The 27,573-nt window shown below is 46.4% G+C and overlaps 1 protein-coding gene across 4 annotated transcripts in view; it reads left to right on the top strand.

Annotated features, from left to right (window-relative positions):
* The window catches only part of CIAPIN1 (cytokine induced apoptosis inhibitor 1), a 342,573-nt gene that overhangs the window by 85,351 nt on the left and 229,649 nt on the right, over positions 1-27,573 (top strand). For all 4 annotated transcript variants that reach the window (XM_069654074.1, XM_069654083.1, XM_069654066.1 and 1 more), the window contains exons 3-4: positions 16,670-16,837; positions 25,651-25,727. In XM_069654074.1, coding sequence (XP_069510175.1) covers positions 16,670-16,837; positions 25,651-25,727 — 245 coding nt within the window. The remainder of the gene's footprint in view (positions 1-16,669; positions 16,838-25,650; positions 25,728-27,573) is intronic.

Below are 27,573 nucleotides of genomic sequence, written 5' to 3'. Positions count from 1 at the left end.
TTTACTCAGTAATGCTGCATTCTGGACGGGAGTGCCATCATTTCTTTTAAACTCTCTCCTTTCCCATCTTGCTAACCCTGAGTGCATTGTAGAAGCGACACAGGCCAAATCAGAGAAGATATTCACTGCTTGGCCTTCTGACATGTTAAGTGGTTCAATCGAGGCCACCAGGTCTGCTTCTTGTGCAGAGTAATGGTTTGGTAATTGCGTCTGTGAGTACACTATCAACTCTTCCCCTTTTTGTACTCCTTCTCTATGCCCCACCACTGCGCAACCTGAATGCCTTTGCCCCGTGGTGTGGGTCAATGCTGGAACTTCCATCAATTAAAATCATGTCACTCCACCTTCAATTACTTCTTCCTTAACCAGGGGGTTACCTACCGTCTTGTCTATACATGCTATGCAGTCATGTACATAATCCCCGTCCTCTATTCTTTCTGCAATGAACTCTGCTTGGTTTATTGTCCTACACCTCACCACTTCTATTGCTGGGTTGGTTAGTATTACCTCATACCCTGAAGATCTGAGTTGTCAGTGTTGATTTGTTTTTTCCAGTATTGTAAATAATGCATTTTCCACATACAAAAACAGTCGGCACCCCATAGTTTATTGTGGAAGCTTTCTCAATAACAAATGCAGCAGCAAGTGCCTGCTCACACAGGAAATTTCCCTGCATCACTGTTTCCAGTGACCCACTGTAATATGCAAGTAGCTTGTGTCCCTGTCTCTTTCTGTGTCAGTACTGCTGTCATTACGTTTCCATGTGAATGTGAGAACAGGTGAAACAGTTCTTTGTAATTGGGTGTTGCTAACACTTGTGCATATGCTAACTCATGTTTTAGCACATTAAAAGCTTTTGCCCATTTTCAGCTGCCCACCTTGTGTGTTTTTGTTTTTCTGTTCTTCTTTCAGTGCTTGCAATAATGGCCTGGTGTACGTGGAATAATTAAAAACCCATGCTCTGCAGTAATTGCACAAGCCCAAAGACAGCTGCGTCTCCTTCACTGTTTTTGGTTGTGGAGTTTTGTGTATTGCCTCTACTCTTTCTGGTGTTATTTTTCTCCCATCTGCTGACACAATCTGACCCAAGTACACCACCTCTTTTTGACAATATTGTCATCTCTCTCTGTCCACTTTGTATCCTTTATCAGCTAGCAATGTCAGTCATGTCACTGAGTACCTTCTACACTCCTCTTCCGTTTGGCTGCACACCAATAAGTCGTCAAGGTACTGTATTACTGTGGTTGCAACCTACAAATTGCTCAAGTCTATTTGTATTACTCTGTTGAGGATGCTAGGCCATTTGTAGCACCCCTGAGGCCTTCTAGTATGCTCAAACTGGGTCCCACGATACGTTAAGGCGGTGAGATACCTGGGTGTAGTGCAATGGAGAAAAAGGAATTTTCTGTGAAATAGTGCTGAGGACCAACAGATACTCTGCCTCAAAATGTCGTTCAGAGGGCGTAAATCCTCTATAAAACAATCTGATAGTTGTGTTGCAGGATGATGTGCTCACCTGTATTATGCCTTGCTGCCATAGGGGATGCAGTGTCTCGTATATGGCCTCATCTGCTTCTCGAGAAAGTGGGTACTGCTTTACTCGTGGCAATAGTGCCCCCTCTTTTAACTTGATGTGTACTGCCCCTGCCCCTTTAAGTATTCCTACATCATGGGGTCCTGTTGTCCACAAACATCTGGGCACTTTTTCCAAATCTTCCTGCAAATATTGGGTTTTCTTTTCTGTTATCCGAGTTATCTGGGGCACTGCCCTCTTTTATGTGTACTGGGCAAGTCCTGTTCAGCTCAAACACTACCTCTCCTTCATTGTCTTTTGTTGCAAACAACTGTGTTGCTTACTCCTGTCAATGTCAGTGTAGCATCAATGCATAACATTGAACGCCATTCCATGTTCTCATCAGTGGCAACCAGTATAATCCTATATTTTCGTACCACTATTTGCTCCAGGTATGTGTGCCTCAGATAACTGAGAAGGGACAGTGAGGGCTGAACAAAAATGTGTTGGACAGCCGGAACACCTTCCGCTCAATCCCTTGCAATCATCCCGACAACATGTGTACCCCATACACAAACACCTCCATGGGTGTGGGTATCCCTCTCATTTTGTTGTGTGCATATTATACCTGGATCTGTACTGCCACCCGAGCCAGATACATTCTGGACGTGGTGCACACCATCCCTTTCTCTGAAAATGAAATTGTGGAATTCAATTTGCTAAGTAGGTCCCTCCCCTGAATGTTGATGGGAGTGTCTTTTGAATACATACGGCAAATGTGCTACAATAATCTGTGTCCCTATTATCAGGTGTAAATCTCTTGTCAGGGAACTTTCAAAATTGTCCCCGAAAAGCCTTGTGTGTTCAAACCTTTATTAGATCATGGAAATCCTTCTTCCTTGATGCATGATCTAGTTGCTCCAATATCTAGAAGGAAGGAAAGGGTCTTCAGTTACTGCTAGAACAGGACACACTTACACTCCCTGTGGGCCCCCCCCCTCCCCTATTCTGAAAATGTGTTTGCAGATGACGTAATTGGGTTACTGCCCACCACTGTCACTCCTGTGTATTGGGACGCGGTATTCTGTCCCAGTATTGTTACCCCTTTGGTATTTGTGTCTGTACTGGTGCCTGGAGTACGCCCACTGTTCCTGGAGTTCCTGCCATTTCCCCACTATGTACCTGCGCTTGTCCCTTGGCAGAGATGCCTTGTGTTTGTGTGGAGTCTGCTGCATTTATGTCTGCTGTTGGTGCCCGGCCTGCGCAGTAAGTGGGCATGTTCGTGCAAAAAGGTCAAAAATTCCCACATGCAAAGTCCTGTAGTCCGAAACGTGGTGTAATTCCCCTGTATCCCATTCCTCTTCCGAGTGCATAATATCCTCTCCCAGTCTGACACAGTCCCATGTACCCATTTCCTCTGCCCGCCTGCATAACCCCTTGCTGCTCCACATTTGTGAATGCAGGATGTTGCTGCATCTGAACCGTTCCACGCTGTTGGTTGGGTGGCACCTGAGTGTAACCTCCTGACTGCATTACTGTGGCCACTGGAAGCCCTCCTTGCTGAGCTTGTGGAACGACAACCGGCCCTGTGAGTACTGCTCCCTCCATATGTATTTTTGCCAGTTTTTTCTGAAGTCATTTGTTTTCGCTTTTGTTGCATTATCGACTGTCTCCTTATCCTTCTCCTGCTTCTTTTTGCAATAGAGCACAATTGTTGCCCGTATCTCAGGCCACCCTTTTGCCTCAAATCCCATTTTGTTTTGTAACCAAGTCTGCACATCTGTGGGGAACTCCCTCACTAAGATGTGGTAAAACAAGGATATTTTTTGTCCCATGACTGTTTATTTTCCTGTGTTTATATTTCTTGTATGGATCGGATGTATTCTGCAGGGTCCTCATCAGGCTTAATTTTACGAGCCAATATAGAACTCGTGTGACGTATCTGGATACAGCTCCATTAGAGCCTTCCAAACATGTGCTGGATAATTGTTAAAGGGTGCTCCATCGTGTATATTAGAGCTTTCAATTTTTACTCTACGCATCCAGCGCATTGCCATATTTTGTCACTTCTCTCCATGACCAATACTTCCAATAAACCTTTTTATATTTCCAATGACCAATGGGATTCCCATTGTCTCCTTTTCAAAAACATAAATCCACTTGCTCGCCCCTACCATTAATGAACGTAAACTAAATTGTCTGTGTACATTGTCTGCCATGGTATGTAATGAACCTCGCTTTCTGCAACGGGGGCATTTGTGTGCGTGCTCTACGTTTTGCTACTGCTATTCTGATTTTCCTACTCTGAAGCCTATTTCTCCAGTCTCCTAGTGACCCTTCTCCTTCCTCCTCTTCTCATTCCTTCTCCTTTTTCTTCTCCTGTCTAATTGTGTGTCTGTCGTCATCCCCATGATCGCTGTCGCCACTGTTTTCCCAGTCTGATATGGTGTGCCCTTCTTCTAACATATCAGTTTCACTATTGTCCGTGTCCTGTCCCCAGTTGTCTATTTTATACTTTATGCATCCTGCTGTCTACCCCTGTCCATTGGCTCCCTTCTGGTGTTCCTTTCCTTTCTCCTCTATTCCCCTTTCCATTGCTTTTTCTGCTTCCTTGAACGCTGTCAAGTTGCTGTTTTTTTTATGTCACTTAAATATTTCCTTCTCCCTTTCTCGTCCTTGCTAATAATGCTTGTGTCTCCCTCCTCTTTCTTTTTGTGTGTTCCTAACTTGTCTTGAGGTACTCGTTTGGGATTCGTATAACCTGCAGCTGGTTTTAACAATGGGTATATCGTATAGGGAGGGGGCGGTGCACTTCCCTGCTCCTCCTCCTCTTTACCTTTTCTCTTTTTCATTTTCTTCGTACAGTTTCCAAAGCCCTTGTCTATTTTTAAGCTTTGCTGCTTTGTATGTAGCTGCCAGATACAAATATATATTTTCTATACTATCTTTATAACACTTTCCCACGATATTGGGGCAATTTTCTGCACATGGGATTAAATGGAGCATCCATCCAATAGGACATCATTGTCTCCGCCTTACTCCTAAGCCCCGACATGGAACGAATGGCCTTGGAACCTGGAAAGCCGGTCGACCACTGGCGGAGAAAACCCGGATTGACGCTGCCCTATGCCGCATCATTTCTAGAAGTAGACCGCAGCGCTCGAGATACTGTGTGGGGTGGGTGGGAGTGGGTGGGGGGGGAACAAACGCAGGGAATAATGGCTTATAGTTTGATTTGTTGAGGGCGATTGCCCAAATCTTGTAATTTGCGTGCCTATGCTGTTGTTTTCCAAAAATCAATAAAAATTGAATTTAAAAAAAAAATATTCTTCTCTCCTTTTTCCTTCCTTCACCCTTATTATTTTAATCCTTTAAACTCACTCCCTCTTCAAACAGTCCACTCGCTCAATTTTATACTTACCACTTCACTCGATCGCCCTAGTTTCATTCACTCTGGCCTTCTCCACGTGACCGCCTTGTTATATCGTATTAGTACAGAATTGGCCTTCTCCCCAGTCCCACCACCTTAACAACTCTACAATATTTTCTCTCCCACTCTACAACATTTTCACTAAGCCTCTATTTGACATCCTAGACTCCATTGGCATAGCTTACACTAACTGTGCTGATGACACCCACGTTCTACTCCCACTCTCTGGTAACTACGATATTGACGCCAAGGCCCTTAGCTCAGCCTATTCCACTATTCAAGCCTGGATGTCAGCCACCCGTCTCTGCCTCAATGGCGATAAAACTGAAATCCTCTTAGTAGGTTCCCAGGAAACCCTCAACAAACTTACTAGCCAATACACCACATTCACAATTAACATACAGATCCCGGTCTCCCGCACGGTCAAAACCCTAGGAGTCTACCTTGATGCCACCATCTCCATGTCACGTCAAGTCAGCGCCATCGCCTCCTCAGCGGCCTATTACACTAAATTGATCAACGCAGCCAAACCATTTTTGTCCACTAAGAACTGCCTCTCAAACCCCAGAGCCATAATAGGCTCAAAGCTCAATTACTGCAACGTCCTCTTTGCTGGCACTACATCCAAAAACCTAAAGAAACTACAAATAATCCAAAACAACGCTGCTCTCAAAATTTCCAAAAGGGAACCCGTATCTGCCGCCAGATGCGAAGCCCACTAGCTCCCCATCAAATAACGCTTCCTATTTAAAACTCTCGGATCAGTCACAAGTGCATCACTCGCACAGCACCCCCTACCTTTTATCAAATGTAGTGAGAACGGCCTCTTCCAGACCCACTAGAACACCATACTCAAAACTGACTCCTAATCCCCAGAGTCAAAACGAGCCAAAGCAGGGGGTGCTAGCTTCCCTTTCATTGCTGCCAGACAATGGAATTCCCCACCACTCAACCTCAAACGATCCCTCACACCCTGCATTCCGCAAAGCACTCAACCTAGCTGTTTATCCTCTGTGCCCTGCTTTTTTGCCTCACGTCTGCGTACTCATGTTCCCTGTAACCAAATGAACTGTGTACACTTCATATGTAACGTCATGCACCACTGTAATTCCTGTGTACCACTGTAACCAATTCCCGAACCGTTGTATCTTAATTTCTGATGTTTGTTAATCTGCTTAGAATCACATGCTGTGCATAGGTCCGACATCCAGTGGTCACTGCGGAGTATTGCATTTTGTTTTTCGTAGTCGAAAAGGGGACGTCGACAAGGCGTGTCTGTAACACTATCCCTATAGTGACGTGTGTTGTACCCACAATCCCTCACGCGTCGAGGTCCCTCAGATTGTTTTTTTCCGCCCAGATACTGGTCGCCTTTACGCGGAGCTCCTCGAGAGACATTGCAGATTTCATCTCCTCGACCTTTGGTCGTTTTTCCTATATTAATATAGAACATATCGATCCTCCCCTCGACGCTGTTGTGAAGCTTCTCCGCCGAGCAAGATATTCGACGGAGGGGACGAGCGGAGGAGATCCTTCGGCGTTGCCGAACACGTGGCCTGGCCTCGCAGGCCAAATACAGTAGGGAGAGTGGGGGTCGTGGGACATCTCTAATTCTTTTCTGAGAATGCCTTTCCTTTTCCCCTTCCTTTCCCTTGGGGTGGTTATCACATTTTATTGCCTCAGCTATGGAGAGGACACCCTTTAGGTTTTGCCCGCTTTGCAAGGGCAAGTTTACTTGGAAGGACAAGCATTCACGGTGTAACCGCTGCTTGCCCCTCGATCACAAGGAGGAAGGTTGCACGGCTTGTCGGCTTCTTAAGCCGAAGACTCTAAAAGACCGTAGGGTCAAAAGGTGGGCGGCCTACGCTATGTCGAAGGCCGACGCTCCACCCACCGTCGCTACCTCCGACAGTGACGAGGAACGTGATACCGCGACCTCCGCTACGGAAGTCGTAAACCCCCATAGAGAGCGCACACGCGCTTCGTCGTCTGTCCCCGGCCCCGACGGGCTCGGCTCACGCCCTGCTTATGGGGATGAACAACCCGGCGACACTGACGCACACAAGACCACACATAAGCACACAACCCATGGCTCTTCTTTGCGGAAGGCAAAGAGAGCATCAGCGCCCAAGGAGACGCAGGTTTCACCGGCGGCCTCCTCGGACCGTTCGGGTTCGAAGCCCCTCTCGCAACCGCAGCCGCGACCAGCGACTGGGCTTTCGGCAAATAAGGGCGCCGCCCCCAAATCATCGGCCGGAGCGCATCAGCAGAAAGCGCATGCCGCCGTAGAGCGTTCGACACCCATAACGTCGAAACCACAGCTCCCCGCTGACAAACGAGTCGCTGAGAGCTTGGCGAGGATCGTGGTAGCCGACGCCCACAAGCGTACGCCGAAAGACACGTCGAGCGCTACGCAAAGGTCGAAAGACACACCTGAAGGCTTTTCGGAAGGCGACGGGACACTTTCCTCGACGTTATGGGAGAGGTCGAGCCGTGTTCAGCTACAAGACACCAATTTTCCCCCGCTAGACCGCTCAGGGGTACCCCATGAAACCATGGAAAGGCTCCATCTCTGCATGGAAAGGATGGAGCGGTTTATGAATGCCCAAAACCCTCCCACTCCAAAGAGAATAAGAGAAGGGCCTCAAGAGGACCACAGGGCCGAAATTCCAAGATTAGTCAATCCCCACCATGACACAGCCTCAGACTTCCACAGTGTGTATGACCTCACTGGGGAAGAACATTATTTTGAGGAAGAGGATGATTTTATGGACGAGGAAGACGGACGGAACCAGGAGGAAGGTCTGGAGGACAGCCCAGACTCGGTAGGAGAAGGCTTCGGAGAAAATCCAGAAGAAGGACCTTCTCACCCCTGGCAATCACCATCAATATATTCCGACACTGATGTCCTGAACCTAAATCCTCCTGACATTTCACCGGTTAGAAACACGTCTCCCATTGACGATCAACCCACATTTAATGCCCTGTTGCGCAGAGCAGCAGCACACTTCGAACTAGACACTGGGGAGCTCTCTCCTGAATTAGACTTTGTAGAAAGGGTAATTAAGGAGAAACCCCTGGTCAGTCAGACAATTCCCCTCCTCGCTTCGGTGAGGAGAAGAATCATCCCTTCGCTGTCCACACCCGCACTAATCAGAGGGGTCAATCCTAGAATTGAAAAACTTCACCTCAGACCCGCTGTACATCAGGGGACATTCCATTCCGGATTCCCTGGTAGTAACCAACACAAGAAAGAGGGCAGGGGTACCACTTTCCACCAGTGAGGCACCACCTGACAAGGAGGGCAAGTGGTTATATGCCCTTGCTAAAAGAATTACATCCTCGGCCGCCTTTTCGGCAAGAATTGCCAACAACAATTCTTTGCTCGCTAGCTATGCGGACGCGCAGTGGGCCAAACTGCGCAAAGACGCCGAAGAAGCGCCGGAACCATTACGTACACGCCTGCTTTCAACTATTGGCGAAGGAACCCAGGTCAACCAGAGTATTGTGAAGAGCTCTCTGGATGCGGCAGAAACTGCGGGACGTTCCCTAGTTCAGGGAATAGTCCTAAAACGACACGTATGGCTGCGCAACTCAGGGTTCAAACCGGAGACACAGGCGTCTTTAATAAATAAACCTGTTGAAGACTCCAACCTCTTCGGGAAGGCGGTGGATGAGGCTCTGGAGATGGCTAAAAAAGAGTTCGATACAATCAAAACTCTTGACCAAATCTCTAAGCCCGCTACCAGGCGCGGATATGGCAATAAACGCTTTTTTCGTCGCCAGCGCCAACAACAAAACCAGCAGCAACAGTACCCTGCCACCAATTTCCAGACCAGTAGTGGCCAGTACAGTCAAAGAGGACAGCGTCGGGGCAAAGGAAGAGGGCGAGGGTCCACCCCCAGAGGTTCCCAAGCCCCTAACAACACCAAGTGACGCGAAGATTCGCGTCCCCTCCCATGCAACACCGGTCGGGGGCCGGATAACATCCTTTCTTCCAGCATGGGAGGGTATAACGTCAGACCGCTGGGTACTTTCCACCGTAGCCCACGGATACTGCATCGAATTCAACAGTTCCCCAACATACAAACCCCCGAGGGGACGACGCATGTCACCGGAACATCTTGCCATCCTTCTACAAGAAGTACAGCAACTGCTGGAAAAGGGAGCCATAGAGATCGTGCCTCTATCTCAGGTAACGGAAGGTATTTATTCAGTGTACTTCCTTGTACCCAAAAAGGATCTAACCATGCGGCCTGTATTAGATCTGCGCCCAGCGAACAAGTTTATCAAACCCCAAAAGTTTTGTATGGTGACCCTACAGGAAGTGATCCCACTGCTATCACAGGGAGATTACATGACAACATTGGACATGAAAGATGCATACTTTCATATTTTAATGTTGCCAGCGCACAGAAAATACCTCCGGTTCATGATAGAGGGCAAACACTACCAGTTCAGAGTGCTACCCTTCGGCATAGCATCAGCACCGAGGGTATTCACGAAGGTACTGGCAGTGGCAGCGGCCCACCTGCGCAGGTTGTCCATCCCAGTTTACCCTTACCTCGACGACTGGCTCATAACAGGGGATTCTTACGAAACATGCTTCTCCAATACCCAAAAGACTGTAGACCTTTTGTTCCAGTTGGGCTTCTCCATCAACGAAAAGAAGTCCAGCCTAGACCCCAGCCAAATCAAACAATTCCTAGGGGCTCTAATTCAAACAAAGGACGGCCTCGTCTTCCCCTCCAAAGAGAGGGTTCAAAACATGTTGTTTCAGATCCCTCAATATGTGTCCGGTCGAGAGGTGACGGGACGCAAAGCAATGCGCTTGCTAGGCATGATGGCGTTGTGTATTTATTTGGTACCTCACGCGCGCCTGCGCATGCGCCCTATGCAAGAGTGGCTCAACAGCCAGTGGTGTCAGGCCAGCGGACTATGGGACGATCTAGTAGTGGTCTCGCAGGCCTTAGTTCTCTCGCTACAGTGGTGGACAAAAGAGAACCTAGAAAAAGGGAAACCCTTTGCCACACCCGCGGCGGAAGCCACTCTAACCACAGACGCATCCCTCACAGGATGGGGGGGCTCACCTATCCCATCAGACTGCTCACGGAGAGTGGACTCCGAGCGTAGCATCCAAACACATCAATCTTCTGGAGCTACTAGCGGTGTTCAAGGCGCTAAAAGCCTTCCAGGAACACCTACAAGGCAGGACAGTGATGGTCCTTACAGACAGCACCACAGCCATGTATTACATCAACAAGCAGGGGGGAACCCACTCTCCAGGTCTGTCCAAACTGGCCCAAAACATATGGAAGTGGGCTCTCAAACAGAATATGTTCCTCCTGTCACAACATGTACCAGGGGAACTCAATCTGCTGGCAGACAAACTCGGCAGAGATTTCCCCCTGCCTGAAGAGTACGAATGGCGACTGCACGAAGACATCGTTTTCGACATCTTCACGCAATGGGGATTCCCAGAAATAGACCTGTTCGCAACCCTGGAGAACTCACAATGCCAAAGCTACGCCTCCAGGTACCCCCAAAACCAATCCAAGGGGAACGGTCTGTCGATTCGATGGTCAGGGAAATTTGTTTACGCTTTTCCCCCGACTCCCCTTCTCAACAAGGTGGTGCACAAGATGCACCAGGAACAAGTAACCATGATACTGGTGGCCCCAATGTGGGCCCGACAGCCATGGTTCGCTCACTTGATGGAGATGTCTCTATCTCCCCCAGTGAAACTCCCCTGCCCGTACAACATGCTGTCACAAGACAGGGGCAGGACGCTGCATCCATGCCCCCAGAACATGAACTTGGCAGCCTGGCTCCTGAGGTCGTAGAATTTGGACACCTACAGCTCCCGCAGAGATGCATGGACATCCTCAGGGAAGCCAGAAAACCTAACACTCGCCACTGCTATTCTAGCAAATGGAAGAGATTTGTCATCTGGTGCAGAGGAAAGAGCATCAACCCAATTGACTGCTCTCCCACACATATTGTTCTATACCTGACCCATTTATTGGATTCAGGTCTAGTGTTCAATTCCATTAAAGTCCACCTAGCGGCACTTTCTGCATACACCACTTCCCAACTCAGTGTCGTGGTGGAAGATCCCTGTTATAAAGGCCTTCATGGAGGGAGTAAAGAGAATACACCCCCCGATAGCTGACCCAGCTCCCGGATGGGACCTTAACGTGGTACTTACAAAACACATGGGATCACCTTTTGAACCCATGCACAAAGCAACTCTTAAAGACCTCACTCTTAAGACTGCTTTCCTAATAGCTATCACCTCCATCAGGAGAGTAAGTGAACTACAGGCTCTTTCTGTTCTAGACCCCTTTGTTACAGTTCACAAAGATAAAGTGGTTCTACGCACTCACCCAAGGTTTGCTCCAAAATTCATCTCAAAATTCCATGTAAACCAGTCTATAGAACTACCAGCGTTCTTTCAAAATCCTTCCAACTTGGGAGAAAGGACTCTGCACACACTAGATGTGCGCAGAGTGGTCATGTTCTACATGGAAAGAACCAGATCACTGAGGAAGACTAATCAGTTCTTCGTCTCGGTGGCAGCAGGAAGAGAAGGGGATGCAGTTTCAAAGTCCACTATTTCTAGATGGATTGTCCAATGCATTACTCTCTGCTATACTCTTGCTAAGAGAGAACTGCCCTTTAGGCCAAGAGCACATTCTACTCGAGGCACGGGGGCGTCCATAGCATTCATTGCAAATGTTCCCCTTGAGTCCATCTGCAAAGCGGCTACCTGGAGTTCTGTGCACACCTTTACAAAACACTACTGTCTAGATGCACACTCTAGATCTGACTCCCAGGTGGGACAGGCAGTATTAAGACATCTTTTCTCTACTGTTCCTTCTCATAACCCACCGCCAACTCCGGGTACTGCTCGCTAGTCTATGCACAGCATGTGATTCTAAGCAGATTAACAAACATCAGAAGACAATGCATTACTTACTGTAAAAGCATTTCTGATGGTTGTATCTGCTTAGATTCACATGCGCCCACCCTTCCTCCCCGCTCGGATGGAAGGAACATAGACATCTTTCTATATTTCTCTCTTTTCTGTACTCACTCACGTCTAGAAGGCTCCCTCAGGGCAGAAAAATACAAACAGAGGGACCTCGACACGCGAGGGATTGTGGGTACAACACACGTCACTATAGGGATAGTGTTACAGACACGCAGTGACCACTGGATGTCGGACCTATGCACAGCATGTGAATCTAAGCAGATACAACCATCAGAAATGCTTTTACGGTAAGTAATGCATTGTCATTCTTTGCATGCACCATACTTTATATGTACTGTAACTAAAGGAGCCTACTTACAGTTGTAACAGCATCACGATGCCTGAGGGTGGTTTGTGTGCTATATAAAAATATGAAAAATAAACAATGAAGCCCTATGTTAGTACATTAGAAAAAGCGGTTACTCCTCCTTTCAATCAACTGCATAAGTTAATCGCGCTACGCAGCTCTGCGCTATTTATAAGTTATTTCGGCTATGGCTCTTCTGTTTTTTCCACAGCCACATTATACGAATACTACAACCACTTTTCCACAACACCAAAAATGAACTGCTGCTACTCACAAAACACGTGGACGCATGTACCTTCCCCAAAGAAAAGAAAATGTCGCAACTATACCAATTGCCTGGACTACACGCAACTCTTGTCTTAACAACATCCACCATTTACTATGCAACCCTGTGCGCTAATGTAGATGTGCCACCTTCTACCCGCTTCATATCAAAATGTCCGACCTAACATCTAGGACTACTACGGTCAACCGCCCTCCTCCACTAATGAGGGTGCGTCCTATACACCATGAAAATAATCCCTCCCACCCCTTGCGCTTTCGTGCACGAGTACGCTCCGGTATCCTTTTTAGGAGATTCTTCACTTCTCTCGACCTCGTAGTCTCCCTTTTTAAAGGCCTGCACTTGTCCGAGTAAAGGCAGCGCCGGAACAGGTGGACTTTCGGGTGGTCTCGTCCACGGACCTCTTTTTGCTAGAGCTCTTTGTACTGGCCAACGGAGGCTGTCCGGCACTCCTCCAGGAGCACAACTAGAATACCTATGCCATGGTCGAAAGGCTGAGCTATATATTGGTGGGGCCTCCAAAAATTATCGGGAGTCGCCTCAGAAAACTTGACAAAGTATTACAAACGAAGTCAAAAAGGAGTGCACGCCGGTGCAAGAAGTTTTATTCAGGACGCAACTAGAACAGCAAATTCAAACCGACAGAACTGCGTGAAAAGGCATCGTCAAAGAAACACCGCTAGATATACAACTTTTATACAATGCAAGTAATTGGTATTCGTGATCATGCAACATGAAAAAATCTCCCCAAACAAAGCTTATTGGATTTCACTCGCTAGACCCTTATAGAAAAGCATACATTGTGTTCAACAATTGGGTCCACGAACCTTCCCAAACCGCCCTCCATTACGACATGTGTTGTCACAATCCGCCCCCAATTCCCACAGCACAAAGTTAATTCATTGAAACATTTGAGACGACCAGCAGAACTTTAATGAACTGTCTGCAGGGACACTCTAACCCTTTTCCCAGGGAAAATATACTACGGGGAAATTTTAAAACGCTGTGGTTCTTTTCGGCTCCATTAGAAAATCATATTTCATGAATGATTTTGAATTTTAAAATGGTCATGCATTAATTATTCCTTTGTGGAACCTGAGAGTTCTAATCTGTGACCTCGCAAAAAATAACCATTGCATACTTCCTTCAGCACTGGCCTGGGATCGCAGACTCTGCACTAAATCACCAGCCACTGCAGCTTTTTTGGCACACAAAAGGCTAATGCACGTTTTCTGCAAAAGCAAGCTTTTAAGGCCTATTTACAGTGTGTCATCCTACCACTAAGTTTGATTATACTTGCATGTGCCCTTGTATTTAGTAATTATTATGGGTTCTATTTCACCAATATCAGAAAGAGCACTCTCTCCTTTTACAGCACTACTCTCGCAGCGAAGTTCGTTTCTTTATATCGCTTTGAACTTACATCTTTATTGCATCAGAAACAAAAAAACAATCTGAGGGACCACGACTCGTGAAGGACCATGGGTAAAGTAGACATCACACTAGGGGATAGTATTACATACACACCCAGTCGACATTCCTTTTTGCGTTTCGAAAACAAGTAATGTAATTCTCTGCGACTGCCAATAGATGTTGACCTATGCATAGCATGTGAATCTAAGCAAATACACGCATCACAAATATGAATATAGTGAGTAATATATGCCATATAAAACTCGGGACCGGTTTAACTCTGCGTGTTCCTGTTGATCTCCTCCATAATGCCATTTTGAATGGCATTAAGAATTCCCTTTCTTGTATATGTGCTCTTGGCCTTTGCAATAGGAACTTGCTGAGTTTCCCAATGCACTGAATTTCAGGTGTTTTGTTGCATTAGTTTACTCACCTTAATTAACTACACTTAAAAAAAAAATATTAAATAAAAGAAAAAATGTTCCTTGGTTGTGTTATAACATGGTTTTTTGCCCATTGTAAAATGTTCAGTAGCCACAGCTTTCGGCCATGCCTACTGTATACTTTTCAGCGCTTCTGTCCATGGTCTTCGTGTATTTTTGTTAAATCATTCCTTGCGCACTAACCATGGCATCTGCTTAATTGCCTTTTCTATGTATCTTGAAACACTAAAATCTTTAACTTGGCTTTTGAAATCTTCTTTTACTTTTACCCACTTAAGAAGTTAACCAGCCTAGAACGCCCTCCGTCAACTTTCAAACCGCTGCTGAAGAGTGTTCTTTGCTCAATACAAAAACTAAATGTTGAATTCAATACCCCACCACTGAGTGACTTGCACATGAGCCCTCCACCTATTAACTGGTCAATTGCTGTAGAACACGCACTAAACACATTTTGCGTGAAGAACAAAAACTCCTCTGGTGCGCAACGTTGCCTTCATACGGAGCCCATTCCGACTCACCGCAATTCCCTTTAAGCTTCTGCATTGAGCGCATGACGCCCGCGAAGGTTGGAAGGTCCATTTCTCTAAGCACTTTGAAATACAAACACCGTAAGAACGGTGAATCAAAACAATGCGCTTCGGGCTTCATGAGTGCATGTTAGTTCAGTTCCTCATGCGCGCCTGTTAGTATTGTTAACTTGACTGATGCCTCGCGCGCTTCAGTTTAATATATATTTCTCGCGGGCATACTTTAAACTACCTTTTCCTCATGAAAAAAGGTCAGCAAACAGTTTGTCATTGCGATCCTTCTAAATAAAAACAGAATTTCCAACAATATTTACAAGGCTAACTATAGTTCATGTCTTCCAACTTGTTAGGGTTTTACACATTCTCTTTCAATTTACTTTGAAGGATCACTTAACTCAGTTCCACTGTTGTCTCTGACTTCCTGCTTGCTCTCTGCTTACTCCGCTATCAGCCTTTTGGTCTTCCTTGGGTGGTCTTCTGTAAGTTTTCTGGAGCTCTGATTGCGGTGACCTGCTCTGGGTGAAGTCTGAATGAAAGGCAGTTTAGAATCTTTTTCAAGATTCTAAACTCCATCACAACAATCTCCCAGCCAATCAGTACGACATGCCACTAGCTCATGTTGGACTGGGATGACACCAGGTTCCTAGAATTGGGTTAAGGAACAAGACCAACCTTGGAACCTCTCACTATCAACGCAAACTCAATAAGCAACACGACCCCTGTGGCTCATGCCTGCCTTGAACACCCTGACCCTTCTTCTACTTAGAAAGGACTGGGGAACCCTGTCCAGTTTTACCCTAGGGTATGTGAGAACATTTTGAGCCTCACAAACCTGGTCCCTAGCCCCCCTTCAATCCCCAAATTTCACTTGGTGTCCTCTTGCCTCGCCCCCCCACCTTTAGTCCGATGGCATTTGCAAATTGCCCTTTTCTGCATTTTATTTTGTGATAACCTGGGGTATAACCGCGGCTATCGCTCATCGATGGGAAAAATAAAGTCGGCTGTATAAACACCTGGATGTAGCCATTTATTTTTGAGAAGGGGGCACCCCTTTCTCTGTCAAATATTTAAAAAAAAGTCATGGATGGAATAACCCCAAACCACAAAAAGATCGCATGTCAACGCTTTGTGCCCAGGTTGTTTCAAACCTGGTCCAAATCTCTGCGATCGCGCAAAATGTTACCTTTTTTGTCTATGGGAAAATGAATGGGGATTAGGCCAAAAGTGCCTTATTTATTTTCTTAATAACATTTTTATTTTTTTACGTAATCTTCCACAAACATTTCAGTCTGGGAGGCACAGACATAAAAAATAGTCTTAAATTTCATCCAAATCCATCAAACAAGTCAATATTAGCGAATTTTAATATTTCTTTTTTCCTTCATTTTTTAAATTTTCTATGTAATTCCGACTCACCAACTATAGGGTAGCAACCGTCATCCTATTATATATAATCTCTTAATATAGTGTTTTCAAACAAAAACGTACATTAGTAGAGAGCAGAGTCCATCTCAATCCGACTGTTTGGTGCTTTATAGCCGAGTAGTCCTAATATGGAGTGAACAGAGGAGAGCAAATAACATAATCTGGCATGATGTGAGCACAATACTGATAATGAAATAAATGTTAATTTTCATTTAATGTTTCTGCCTCCTGGTTGCACTGCTTTTCTTCACTTTTCCCTTACCTTTTTGTATTTGTTTCTCGCTTCGTATTTCAGCTGCACACAAGGAGTCGAGTTTTGATGTGATCTTATCGGGCCTGGTATTGAACAGTGCAGCAGTGCACAGCTCTGAGGTATTGGCAGAGATGGCACGAATCCTCCGCCCTGGGGGTAGAATCCTTCTCAGAGAGCCAGTGTCACCGTCTGTCACACCAGGCGGAGGAGGTAAGGGAGGAGACATAAGACTTGCTAGGTAGTCTTCACATAGCAAACTTTGACAACTTTCCTCTATTTTTCTTAGTTTTTATCATGATTATGTTATAAAACAAATAAATGTATTCCTTGAGTCGTGTTTATATTGTAAAGGTTTTCTGGTTTTGTTTTAAATGTGTTTTTGGGTCTGCCCACTTGTTAAAAAAAAACAGACATACACGGTGGTAGGGAAAAAAGTGTATGTGCACTGTAAATGCCCAATAAATATAAAAGGGAACATGCAACCTTGACCCATATTAAAGTAAAAATGAAAAAACTTGGAATGCTTCCACAACTCCCTAAATCACAGTCACTAGGATTCAACACCATATTGCCTTTTGGTGTCAGGGGTATGTTGGTAAATATTATGGTAAATGGGAGAAGTGTTATATTCAGGTTAGTTTGTGCGTAGCAGTGATACATTTGTAGACTTGCACGTGCGCAGAAACAGAACGATAAAACATTGTTGCACAGAGGGCCCCTCCCCACTAAGGTAAAGCAGGCGATCAATATGTGCACATGGAGTTTAGCTGTATGAATGGCGATCATAATAGGTATAAAATGCACACATCATGGTATACATGTATAGGAAGTGTTTTTCGAATTTAGTAATAGACATGAAGTATATGAGGTGTAATTGTTCTGTGTATCATGGGTCTCCGCATTGTGGATGGATCAGAAGGGTGTTTTCGCCATCCTGGCAAAGGTTTGCAAAGGCTTCATAAGCAGTTGGGGAACAGGATTTTCAAGTTGATCAATGGGGTAGCTGCGGTCAGTTTGCAGAAGGCTCAAGTGCTGGAGGGCAAGGGAAGATTTGATCTCTAGTGAACTGGAGAGCTCATGTTGTAAGAGATAGGCATCTTGTGAATTCATGTGGTTGTTTGAAGCAAGTGGCTTCTCCTAGGGCACTTGCGGAGACCAGTAGTAATCCATTTTAGGAGAACGATTGTGTTGTCGGAGAGTGGGTGGAACTCCTGTGAATAGAAAAAGGTCAGCCATGTAGAAGTCATAAAAACCAGACACCGGACAGGTCTGGGCAATGCGATTAGCAAACATGAGTAGGCGGAAAGGTAATCTACGTGTCTTTCTCTCGTCTTCATGTGCTGAGGTATTTTTGGGGTAGGTCTGTGTGCGTCATTGATTGGAATTCTGTTGTTGTGTAACTAAGAGGCAAGGCTGCCACCAAATATGCAGAGGCTTTTGGGAACGGGTGTTTTTTTATTGGATTGTGTTATAAGGACTATGTCCAATGAACTGTGTGGGTTTTAGACTTCTCTGTACAGGACAACCAATCATGTTTGGGGGTAAGACTTTGTAACCCTATCTGGGGGAGTGTATTAGCTGTTGCAAATTGTATTTGATGTGTGTTCTTTGTGTGGTTCAGAGAGAGCCGAATTAGTTTGACTCTTAGATGTCATCTAAACCCACTCCCGGCCGTTGTTCAATAAGACATGCATTACTTACCTTAGTAGCATTTCTGATGATTGTATCTGCTTAGATTCACATGCTGTGCATATGGTCCGACATCCAGTGGACCGCAGAGTATTGCATCTTGTCTTTCGGGGACGAAAGGGGACGTCAGCATAGGCGTGTCTGTAACACTATCCCTATTGTGACATGTAGTGTACCCAAAATCCCTCCGATTGTATTTGTTCTGCCATGAGGTAGCCCAAGGCTATAGTGAGTGAGTACATAAAGAAAGTAGTAAGACGTCTGTTTCTTCCACCCCGAGCGGGGAGGTAGGGAGGGCGCATGTGAATCTAAGCAGATAGTCATCAGAAATGCTATTACAGTAAGTAATGCATGTCTTCTGATGCTTGTTAATCTGCTTAGAATCACATGCTGTGCATAGACTAGGGAGCAGTACCTGGAGTTGGAGTTGGAGGTGGAAACAGGTAGAGAAAAGATGTCTTAGTACTGCTTGTGCCATCTGAGAATCAGACCTACAATGAGTGTCTAGGCAATAGTGTTTTGTAAAGGTGTGTACAGAACTCCAGGTTGCCGCTTTGCAGATGGACTCAAAGGGAACATTTGCAATGAATGCTATGGATGCCCCAGTGCCCCGAGTAGAATGTACTATAGGCTTGAAGGGCAGTTCTCTCTTAGCCAGAGTGGAACATATCGGGATGCGTTTAACAATCCACCTTGCGATAGCTGATTTAGAGACCGGATCCCCTTCTCTACCAGCTGGCACTGAAACGAAAAATTGGTTTGTTTTCCTCTGGTTTAGTTCTTTCCAGGTAGAACATGACTGCCCTGTGCACATCTGGTGTGTCTAGGCTTCTTTCGGCCATGCTAGTGGGATTCTGGAAAAAGGTAGGTAGTTCAATCGATTGGTTCACATGGAACTTCGAGATGAATTTGGGCGCAAATCTGCGGTGAGTGCGCAGAACTACCTTATCCCTGTGGACTATAACAAAAGGGTCCAGAACAGAAACTGCCTGTAGTTCGCTAACCCTTCTAATAGAAGTGATAGCCACTAGGAAGCCAGTTTTAGAAGTTAGGTCTTTTAGACTTGCTTTATGCATTGGCTCAAAGGGAGATCCTATGAGCCTGGTCAAAACCACATTTAGATCCCATCCAGGAGCTTGGTGACAAATGGGATGATAAATCCTCTTAACCCCTTCCATAAAAGCCTTAATAACCAGTATCTTCCACCACGACACCTTTTGTTGTGATGTGATGTGATGTGGTGTAGGCTGAAAGAGCAGCCAGATGAACCTTTAGGGAATTGAAGACCAACCCAGTGTCTAACAGATGGGTTAGGTACAGCACAATGTGTGTGGGTGAGCAATCGATGGGATTGACGCCCTTGGAATTACACCAGATGACAAAACGTTTCCATTTCCTGGCACAGCAATAATGTGTTTTAGGTTTTCTAGCTTCCCTGAGTACCTGAGTATGTCCATGCACCTCCTGAGGGAGCTGTAGGTGTCCAAACTCTATTACCGCAGGAGCCAGGCTGCTAAGCTCAGAGTTTGTGGGCATGGGTGTAGGGTCTCTTTCCCCCCCCTCTTCTGAGACAACCTGTTGTATGGGCAGGATAGTTTTACTGGTGGGAGAGGGACATTTCCATTAGATGAGTGAACCAGGGTTGGCGGGCCCACATGTGGGCCACCAGTATCATGGTAATTGGTTCCTGGAGCATCTTGAGCACTATCTTGTTGAGAAGGGGAGACGGGGGGGAGGGAGATTGGGGCATAGACACATTTTCCTAACCATGTTATCCAGAGACTGTTCCTCATGGAGCGGTTCTTGGAGTACCTGGAGGCGTAGTCTTGGCATTGGGCGTTCTCCTGAGTTGTGAACAGGTCGATCTCTGGGAAGCCCCATTCTCCGAAGACGTCGGACACAATGCCTTCCTGCAGACACCATTTGTATTCTACGGGCAGCGGAAAATCTCTGCTGAGCACGTCTGCCAGAAGATTGAGTTCCCCTGGAACATGTTGGGACAACAGAAACAGCTTGTGTCTGAGAGCCCATATCCAAATGTTTTGGGACAGCTTGGATAGCCCTGGAGAGTGAGTGCCCCCCTGTTTGTTCAGGTAATACATGGCTGTAGTGCTGTCTGTTAGAATCGGCACAGTCTTCCCTTGTAGTTGCATCTGAAAGGTCTTTAATGCCTTGAACACCGCTAATGGCTCCAGTAAAATTATATGGTTGAACGCTACTTGTGGGGACCACACTCCGTGCGCTGTCTGCTGAAGCAGGTGAGCTCCTCACCCGTGAGAGATGCGTCTGTCGTGAGAGTGGCTTCCACTGCAGGGGTGGTGAAGGTTTTCCCCTTCAAGAGGTTTTCTCTTGACCACCACTGCAGAGAGAGAACGAGGGCTGGCGAGACGACTACCAGATCTTCCCATTGTCCGCTGGCCTGACACCACTGGCTGTTGAGCCCCTCTTGCATGGGGAACCAAGTATATGCATGACGCCATCATTCCTAGCAAACGCATGGCGTAGCACACCATCACCTCCTGACTAGCTACATATTGAGGGATCTGCGTTGGAGGGGAAGACCAGGCCATCTTTCATCCGGATTAGAGCTCAGAGAAATTGTTTTATTTGATTGGGGACTAGACTGGATTTCTTCTCCATGATGGAGAACCCCAGATTGAACAGAAGGTCTACGGTCTTTTGGGTGTTCAAAAAACATTTCGAAAGAGTCCCCTGTTATGAGCCAGTCTTCGAGGTAAGGGTAAACCGGGACGGATAACCTGCGCAGGTGTGCTGCAGCTACTGCCAGGACCTTTGTAAACACCCTTGGCGCCAAGGCGATGCCGAAAGGGAGTACCTTGAATTGGTAATGCCTGTCCTCTATCATGACCCTTAGATATTTCCTGTGTGCTGGCAACATTGAAATATGAAAGTATGCATCTTTCATGTCCAATGTTGCCATGTAGTCCCCCTGTTTAAACAGTGGATCACCTCCTGTAGCGTTACCATGCAAACCTTTTGAGGTTTTATGAACTTGTTCGCTGGGCGCAGGTCCTTTTTGGGTACAAGGAAGTACACTGAAAAAATACCCTTGTTTACCTGAAGAATAGGGACGGCTTCTATGGCGTCCTTTGCCAGCAGTTCTTCCACCTCTTGATTCAGGATCTCCAGATGGTCCGGTGAAAGGCGCCGTGAGCGCGGTGGTCTGAATTGTGGAGGGAGGTCGGGCGAATTCCATGCAGTGCCAGTGGGCGACCGTCTTTATGACACACTGGTCGGAAGTTATCCCTTCCCATCCCATGAGGAAAGATGTTAAGCGCCCCCCGCCCTCGACCGGGGTGACGTGGGAGGGGACCTGGATCTGATGGTCATTTCTGACCGGAGGCTGCAGCTCCTCTAGGATTTGGGCCTCTACCTCTGGTTTTGCCACGTCGCGGACTCCTTGGTGGGTAGTATGCAGGGCTTCCTGATGTTTGTCCAGCATTAAGGTTTCATGTGCCACTTGCACAGGACTACCCTCAAAAGGGCCGCTGAGAATTACTTCCTCTCTGGGGGAAGGTCTTTAGGTAATTTGTTGCAGGGACTTAAGTGAGACTTTTTTGGCTGTTTCAACGGCCCCATCGACCACCTTTCCGAAGAGGTTAGCTTCTTCAATTGGTTTATTGATGAGAGAGGCTGGTGTTTCAGGCTTAAACCCTGAGGTACAATGCCAAGCGTGCCTTTTAAGTAAGGTTCCTTGGGCCAGAGACCTGCCTGCTGTTTCAGCCGTATCCAGAGTGTTCTTGATTACATTCTGGTTCACTTGCTTGCCTTCGGCCACAATAGTGAGAAGCTTGGACCTGATGGGCTCTGGGTCCTCTTGGAGACCTTTCTGTACTAGGTTCCATTGAGCGTCAGCATAACTCGCCAGTAGCTTAGTGCTATTCGCTATGCGAGTGGTATATGCAGCAGCCGAGGTAACCCGTTTACCTAGGGCATATAACCTCTTGGATTCTCTATCTGGAGGCGCCTCCCCCGTAGCAAGGGGTACTCCTGCCTGTTTCCGGGTGATAGTTAGTACCAGGGAATTGGGGGTGGTGTCCCCTTTAATGTATTGAGGGTCTGAAGGATCTGGCCGAAATAACCTTTCTACTCTTGGGTTCACTGCCCGGGTTTGAACTGGTGACACCAGGGAGGGAGCCAATCTTCTCTTAATAGAATTAAGCAGGGGAATGGCCTGGCTAGAGGGTGGTTTCTCCTTAGGAATATCTTCTACCAAGTCCTGCACAGGCACTGCCTCTTGAGTAGAGATTTGAAAATGCTCAGCTTCCTTCTTTAACATGGTATGGAAGGCCATTTGGTCGTCTACAGGCGAGACCTGGCGAGCCGGGTGGACGGAGGGGAATTCAGGCACAATACATCAGTGTCCTGATCTTGTTGGGGGAGTGTCCATGGGTCTGTCCCCACTTGCTGGGTTTCTTCCCAATTGTCCGTGGAATCCGCCTGGTCCTAATTGTAATTCTGTAGGAAGGAAGGTTCTTTATCTTCACTGTAAATGTCCTGATAATTATCCATCTGGACAATGTCTTTATGATGGACGGGGACAGAGGGCTGATCTTCTTGGCAATGTGAAGCAGATTGTAAGATTAGGTTCTCCACAACATCTTTTCGGGGAAGAATGTTCAGAAAAATTGATAATTCTTTTCAAGACGGTCCATACACCCTTCAAATTTCTCCCTTGTCCATTTAGGGGCCCCAGAAGGGCTTATGGGTGGAAAAGCGTTGTTTTCCGCACTTTGGCACTGAAAATTGTCTCTCAGGGTGTTGGAAAGAGGCTCTTGACTGTCCTCATGGGTATCGTGAGAATTAGGGCACCATGGCGTATCTAAAGGTTTGTCTGCGGCCTGCCCCATGTTTTTCGGCAAACAGGAATAAGCCCAACCGCCGAAGTAATTCTTGCGATACTATGTTCGATTACCGCCCAATCGGCGTGAGTTAGTGGGTCCGAAGGTCTATCGGTCCATTTTTCGCCTTGAGGCCTAGTCGTGATTTTTGGGCCTACTGAGGCCTTCCGGACCGTCGTAGCGTCGGATTTCTGCACTTCAACGTGTAAACCTGATTTAGGGGTAGTGCCCTTCTTTGTTTTGGAATGCCCAGTCGCAAGACGCTGCTGCGGACGCGGGGAAGGCGGTTGTTCTGAACGATCAGAGGAATCCGCCCAAGTTTTCGACGGCCCTGCTGGCGCTTTCACCTTTTTCAACATACCCGTTGAAATAGGTGTAGGGGTGGTGTGTTTAATGTAATGCGCTTGTACGCCCTGTCGCTGGGTGTTATCCCTGAAGTGAGATCAGAGTCAGGCCTTAAAAGGGCCGGGGATGGGCGTGGCGGACCTAGAAGTGTCCGCTTCGAGGTCTGTCACATCCGCAACGGATGTCTGGTCATCAGAGGTGCCCCCGTCACTTTCGGCGGGTGTGGCGGTGGGGGAAGGGGGTTTCACCCATGACCTACCGTATGCGGCCCACCGCTTTACAGGGCGCTCCTTAAGGCTCTTAGGCCGAAGAGTTTACAAGCCGCACACCGCTTCTTGTCGTAATCTAAGGGGAGACAGGAGTTGCACGTCCTGTGTTCGTCCTTCCACGGGTATCTGACCCTACACTTAGGGCCGAACCTAAAAGGAGTCCTTTCCATAGCAAAAGGGAAAGATGACCAGACCTAGTCGGTAAAGAGGGGGAAAGAGGAAAGACCTAACAGAAATATGGCCACCCCGACCCCACTCTCCCTACTGTAAAGGCCGGCCAGAAGGCCCGTTCACGTGGATGCTTCAGCTGCCGGATCTTAGGTGCCGAAATCCACCGCCATAGACCGGTCCCCCACAGTCTTCGTCGAAGTTGTTCTTGCCGTCGAAATGACTTAAGGGGGAATAACCGACAAGTCGGTTTAGGATAAACAATGTCTCTTATGTAAGAGCTCTGCTATAGGGCGACCGGTTATCTGGGCGGAAAAAAACAATCTGAGGGATCTCGGCGCGTGAGGGATTTTGGGTACACTACACGTCGCGATAGGGATAGTGTTACAGACACGCCTATGCCAACGTCCCCTTTCGGTCCCCGAAAGACAAGGTGCAATACTCCGCGGTTACCACTGGATGTCGGACCATATGCACAGCATGTGATTCTAAGCAGATTAACAAGCATCAGAAGCTTTCTTTATGGGTAAAAGGCGCACTTACATATTTTCGAGGTGGGCCTAATTTGGGTAAAGGGACAGAGCTGAAGGTCACCGCCTACAGGTACTAAGCGAAAGCACTGTGTGACGTCTCGCAGTGGTAAGCAAGTCTCTGGTTTCCATCACCCCCTTCCTCGGTCCAGGATGTGCCAACCACTGTGATGTTGGAACTCAATAACAGGTTATCTGCGCCATGGGGTTCAATAGCATGATCTCTGATATTAACAAAGAAACCCTCTGGCTTCTATGTAGTCTCAAACTAAAAGAACGTTTGGTATCTGGGATCCTCCGTTTAGTGTCCTGTCCATTGTACAATATTTCCGCATTAAGTTAGTCTTGGGCTCTTAAATTGTCGAGACACATTTCTTGGGTTTTGTCTCTGTAGTTTCAGCTCCTCTTCTCGTCATCCCCGCGCCTTGATCTCCCTATGTGCACCTGCATACTAGGTCTGGATCACAGAAGATGCTAGGGCTGGGTCTGACCAGGATAAACTACATAACATCCTCCATTTCATTAGGGGCATGTTTTATCCATTGTGACAAGAACGGCTTTATCCTTTACTTCATCGGTAATTGCCAGGAAAGCAAAAGAGAAAAGCTACAAGACGAAGAGGGCCATGAATTATTTGAATTACAAATTGGTTTTGCATTGTTAACGTATAAGCTCCAACATAACCCCAGTATGAAGGATAGTCTCGAGGGGAGGGAATGACAGAACGAAATAACCAGTCAAATAGTTAAGGGCACTAAGGTAACGCTGGATCTTGGAGCTCTACAGACTGTGGATTTGACCACATTCTGAGATCATATGCTCACGTTGATGCATTTGTTGCTATGTCGCTAACTATTGTCTGGTCAGAATGGGATAAAAGCCAGCAATAAACACTGAACAGCTGGATATTTTCGTTCAAAAACAAGCTCAAATGCACTAATTTGTTCACGATTCCAATTGTAGTTGCTTAGAAAGTGTTTCTTGTTTTAATTGGACTATTGCCAAGGTTATGAACCAGAACCACTGATAAGTTTTACCGAACAATCGTTGTTCTTACCTTGCCCAACTTTATTTTAAATGTACAGCTCCTCTCATACTTTCTTTCCGACTGCATCTGTGTTTTTGTAAGTCCATTCACCATTTGTGTGTGCTTGTTTCAGGGAATGAAGGTGGCATTAGAAACCCAGCTCAGCTGTCCTCTACACTGACTCTCTCTGGGCTTACAGAAGTAAAAGAGGTACGTTTACCTTTATAAAGTATTTGCTCCTTAGGCTTGCTACATAAAGCAAGAATCCAGACTCCAAAAATGCTTCTTCACACCACAACTCTAAAATGTTATCCAATTGTTGTAAGTCGTTGTCTCCCACGGCTATGAAAACGATTAGTACTTATCATGCTGTCTTCAGAGATGGATCTGAATACTTGTACAATGTAGAAAACTATTCAAGGCCACATAAGTGCAAGCCTGCTTATTTTTCAAAGTCAAAGCTCATGAACCTAACAATATAATCACATGCCTGTGCCTTCCCCTGTCTGTACCACCCCTCCACTTTGGTTAATCAAGCTTGCTTCTGAAGGGGCTGCAAGCCGAATCTCTTCCTAAAAAGCAGTGTGATGCAAAACAACTTGAAATGGCCTAATAGGACTGTTATTGTTATGGCCGCCCTTTCCTCAAAGACTTTTGGCCAAGATAGCAGAGTTCACTTTTTTAGATGGGTATAGTTGTAAACAATCATGAAAGTACACATAATTGCTCTGCTGTACCATGACCCAACAAAATGCACTTGCATAATCTCAGTGAACTGCACTTTCATAATAGTTTATAAAATGTGCTCTTGTCCATGTGCATTTTATTTGTGTAGTTTTTTCTGCTTGAAATTATTCACAAATTGATCCATCGTATCCTAAATTTGCTTGGTTGTTGGTGTCCGAATTCTACCCACCTGGCAACATTCAGACTCCTTTTACAGCAGGACTACTGTTTTACAATCCAAAATAAAACATGGTTTCCTGCTGCAAAGGGAGGCTAAACACATTCCATTTTCCATTCTGGGTTTTGGGTTTATCCATATACCTGTTTTCCAAGGGGCAAAGGACTGAAGGGAGGAACCTTAATTATATTCATTTAGAGCAGGCTGCCTAGAGATGGGGGGACATTCATTACAAACAGCCTATGCAGGCTACCAAAGTGTAAAGTCAGCTTGATTGTGCAAAGCTGCCTCTGGCTGCAATCTGCTCCAGCTTGTGTGGGTGTTTTCTGCAAGAGCTCTCATAAGCTCACTTTCCACAGTAGTGGTTGCCTATCAACTGCCTTCATAGCACCTGTAACCAGGTTTTGGCACCTTCTTGAGGTTCTACTTTTGCTTTTGAACCTTGCTTGCGCAGTCACCCGTTCTATTTGCTGGTACAGCCTCCCAGTTTTAAACTTTCCTTGAGAGCTAGTTGTGCCCCCGATATCCTGTCGTTTGAGGCTGCTTTGTGCAGCATCATGAATTCTGTTTGCTGTTACAGGCTTCCGATTTTGGAAACCTGAATTTGAGATCCTGCTTTTGCTGAGGCATCTCCTTGTGTTGCAGCTGCATTTGCAGCATTTTCTCCACCTGTGCCAGCTGCTTGTCCACAGTTGTGGCTCCCTACCTCGACCATAGCGTCTGCAGGTGATTGTATCGCTTTCCTGTCTTTAGACAAAAAACCCTATTTGTTAGTTTCTCCCTCAGATGCCTTCATATAGTGCTGCTGCAAACACTGCGTTTGGCTCTGAGCTTCCCCCCACATAGACCCCTTTTTGTCTTGATATTAACACCACCCTCTTTGAGCTTTTGTCTTTGGACTTTTCCTGGTTCTGTGAGTTCTGTTTTCTGTTTGTCCTTGTATTTCCAGTTTCTTGCCTTACGGTCTTTTTTTTTTCCACTGGTCCTCTAAATTCAGATTTACTGAGTTTGCAGCTAACATTATGTACTACATTTTCCTATTTGTCTCTTTCTTACGTTACTCCTAGACTTCGGTCCACACTGTAGTGTGCAGCTTTTCTTATTCCAAGTATTAGCTGAGTCGGCAGTGTCCTCTGATCTTTTCTGTGGCTT

This window comes from Ambystoma mexicanum, chromosome 1p, assembly GCF_040938575.1.
Source record: "Ambystoma mexicanum isolate Mex_15411 chromosome 1p, UKY_AmexF1_1, whole genome shotgun sequence".
Lineage (NCBI taxonomy): Eukaryota > Metazoa > Chordata > Amphibia > Caudata > Ambystomatidae > Ambystoma > Ambystoma mexicanum.
Note: the sequence above shows the minus strand (reverse complement) of the source record. Positions and strands in the feature narration are given on the sequence as shown.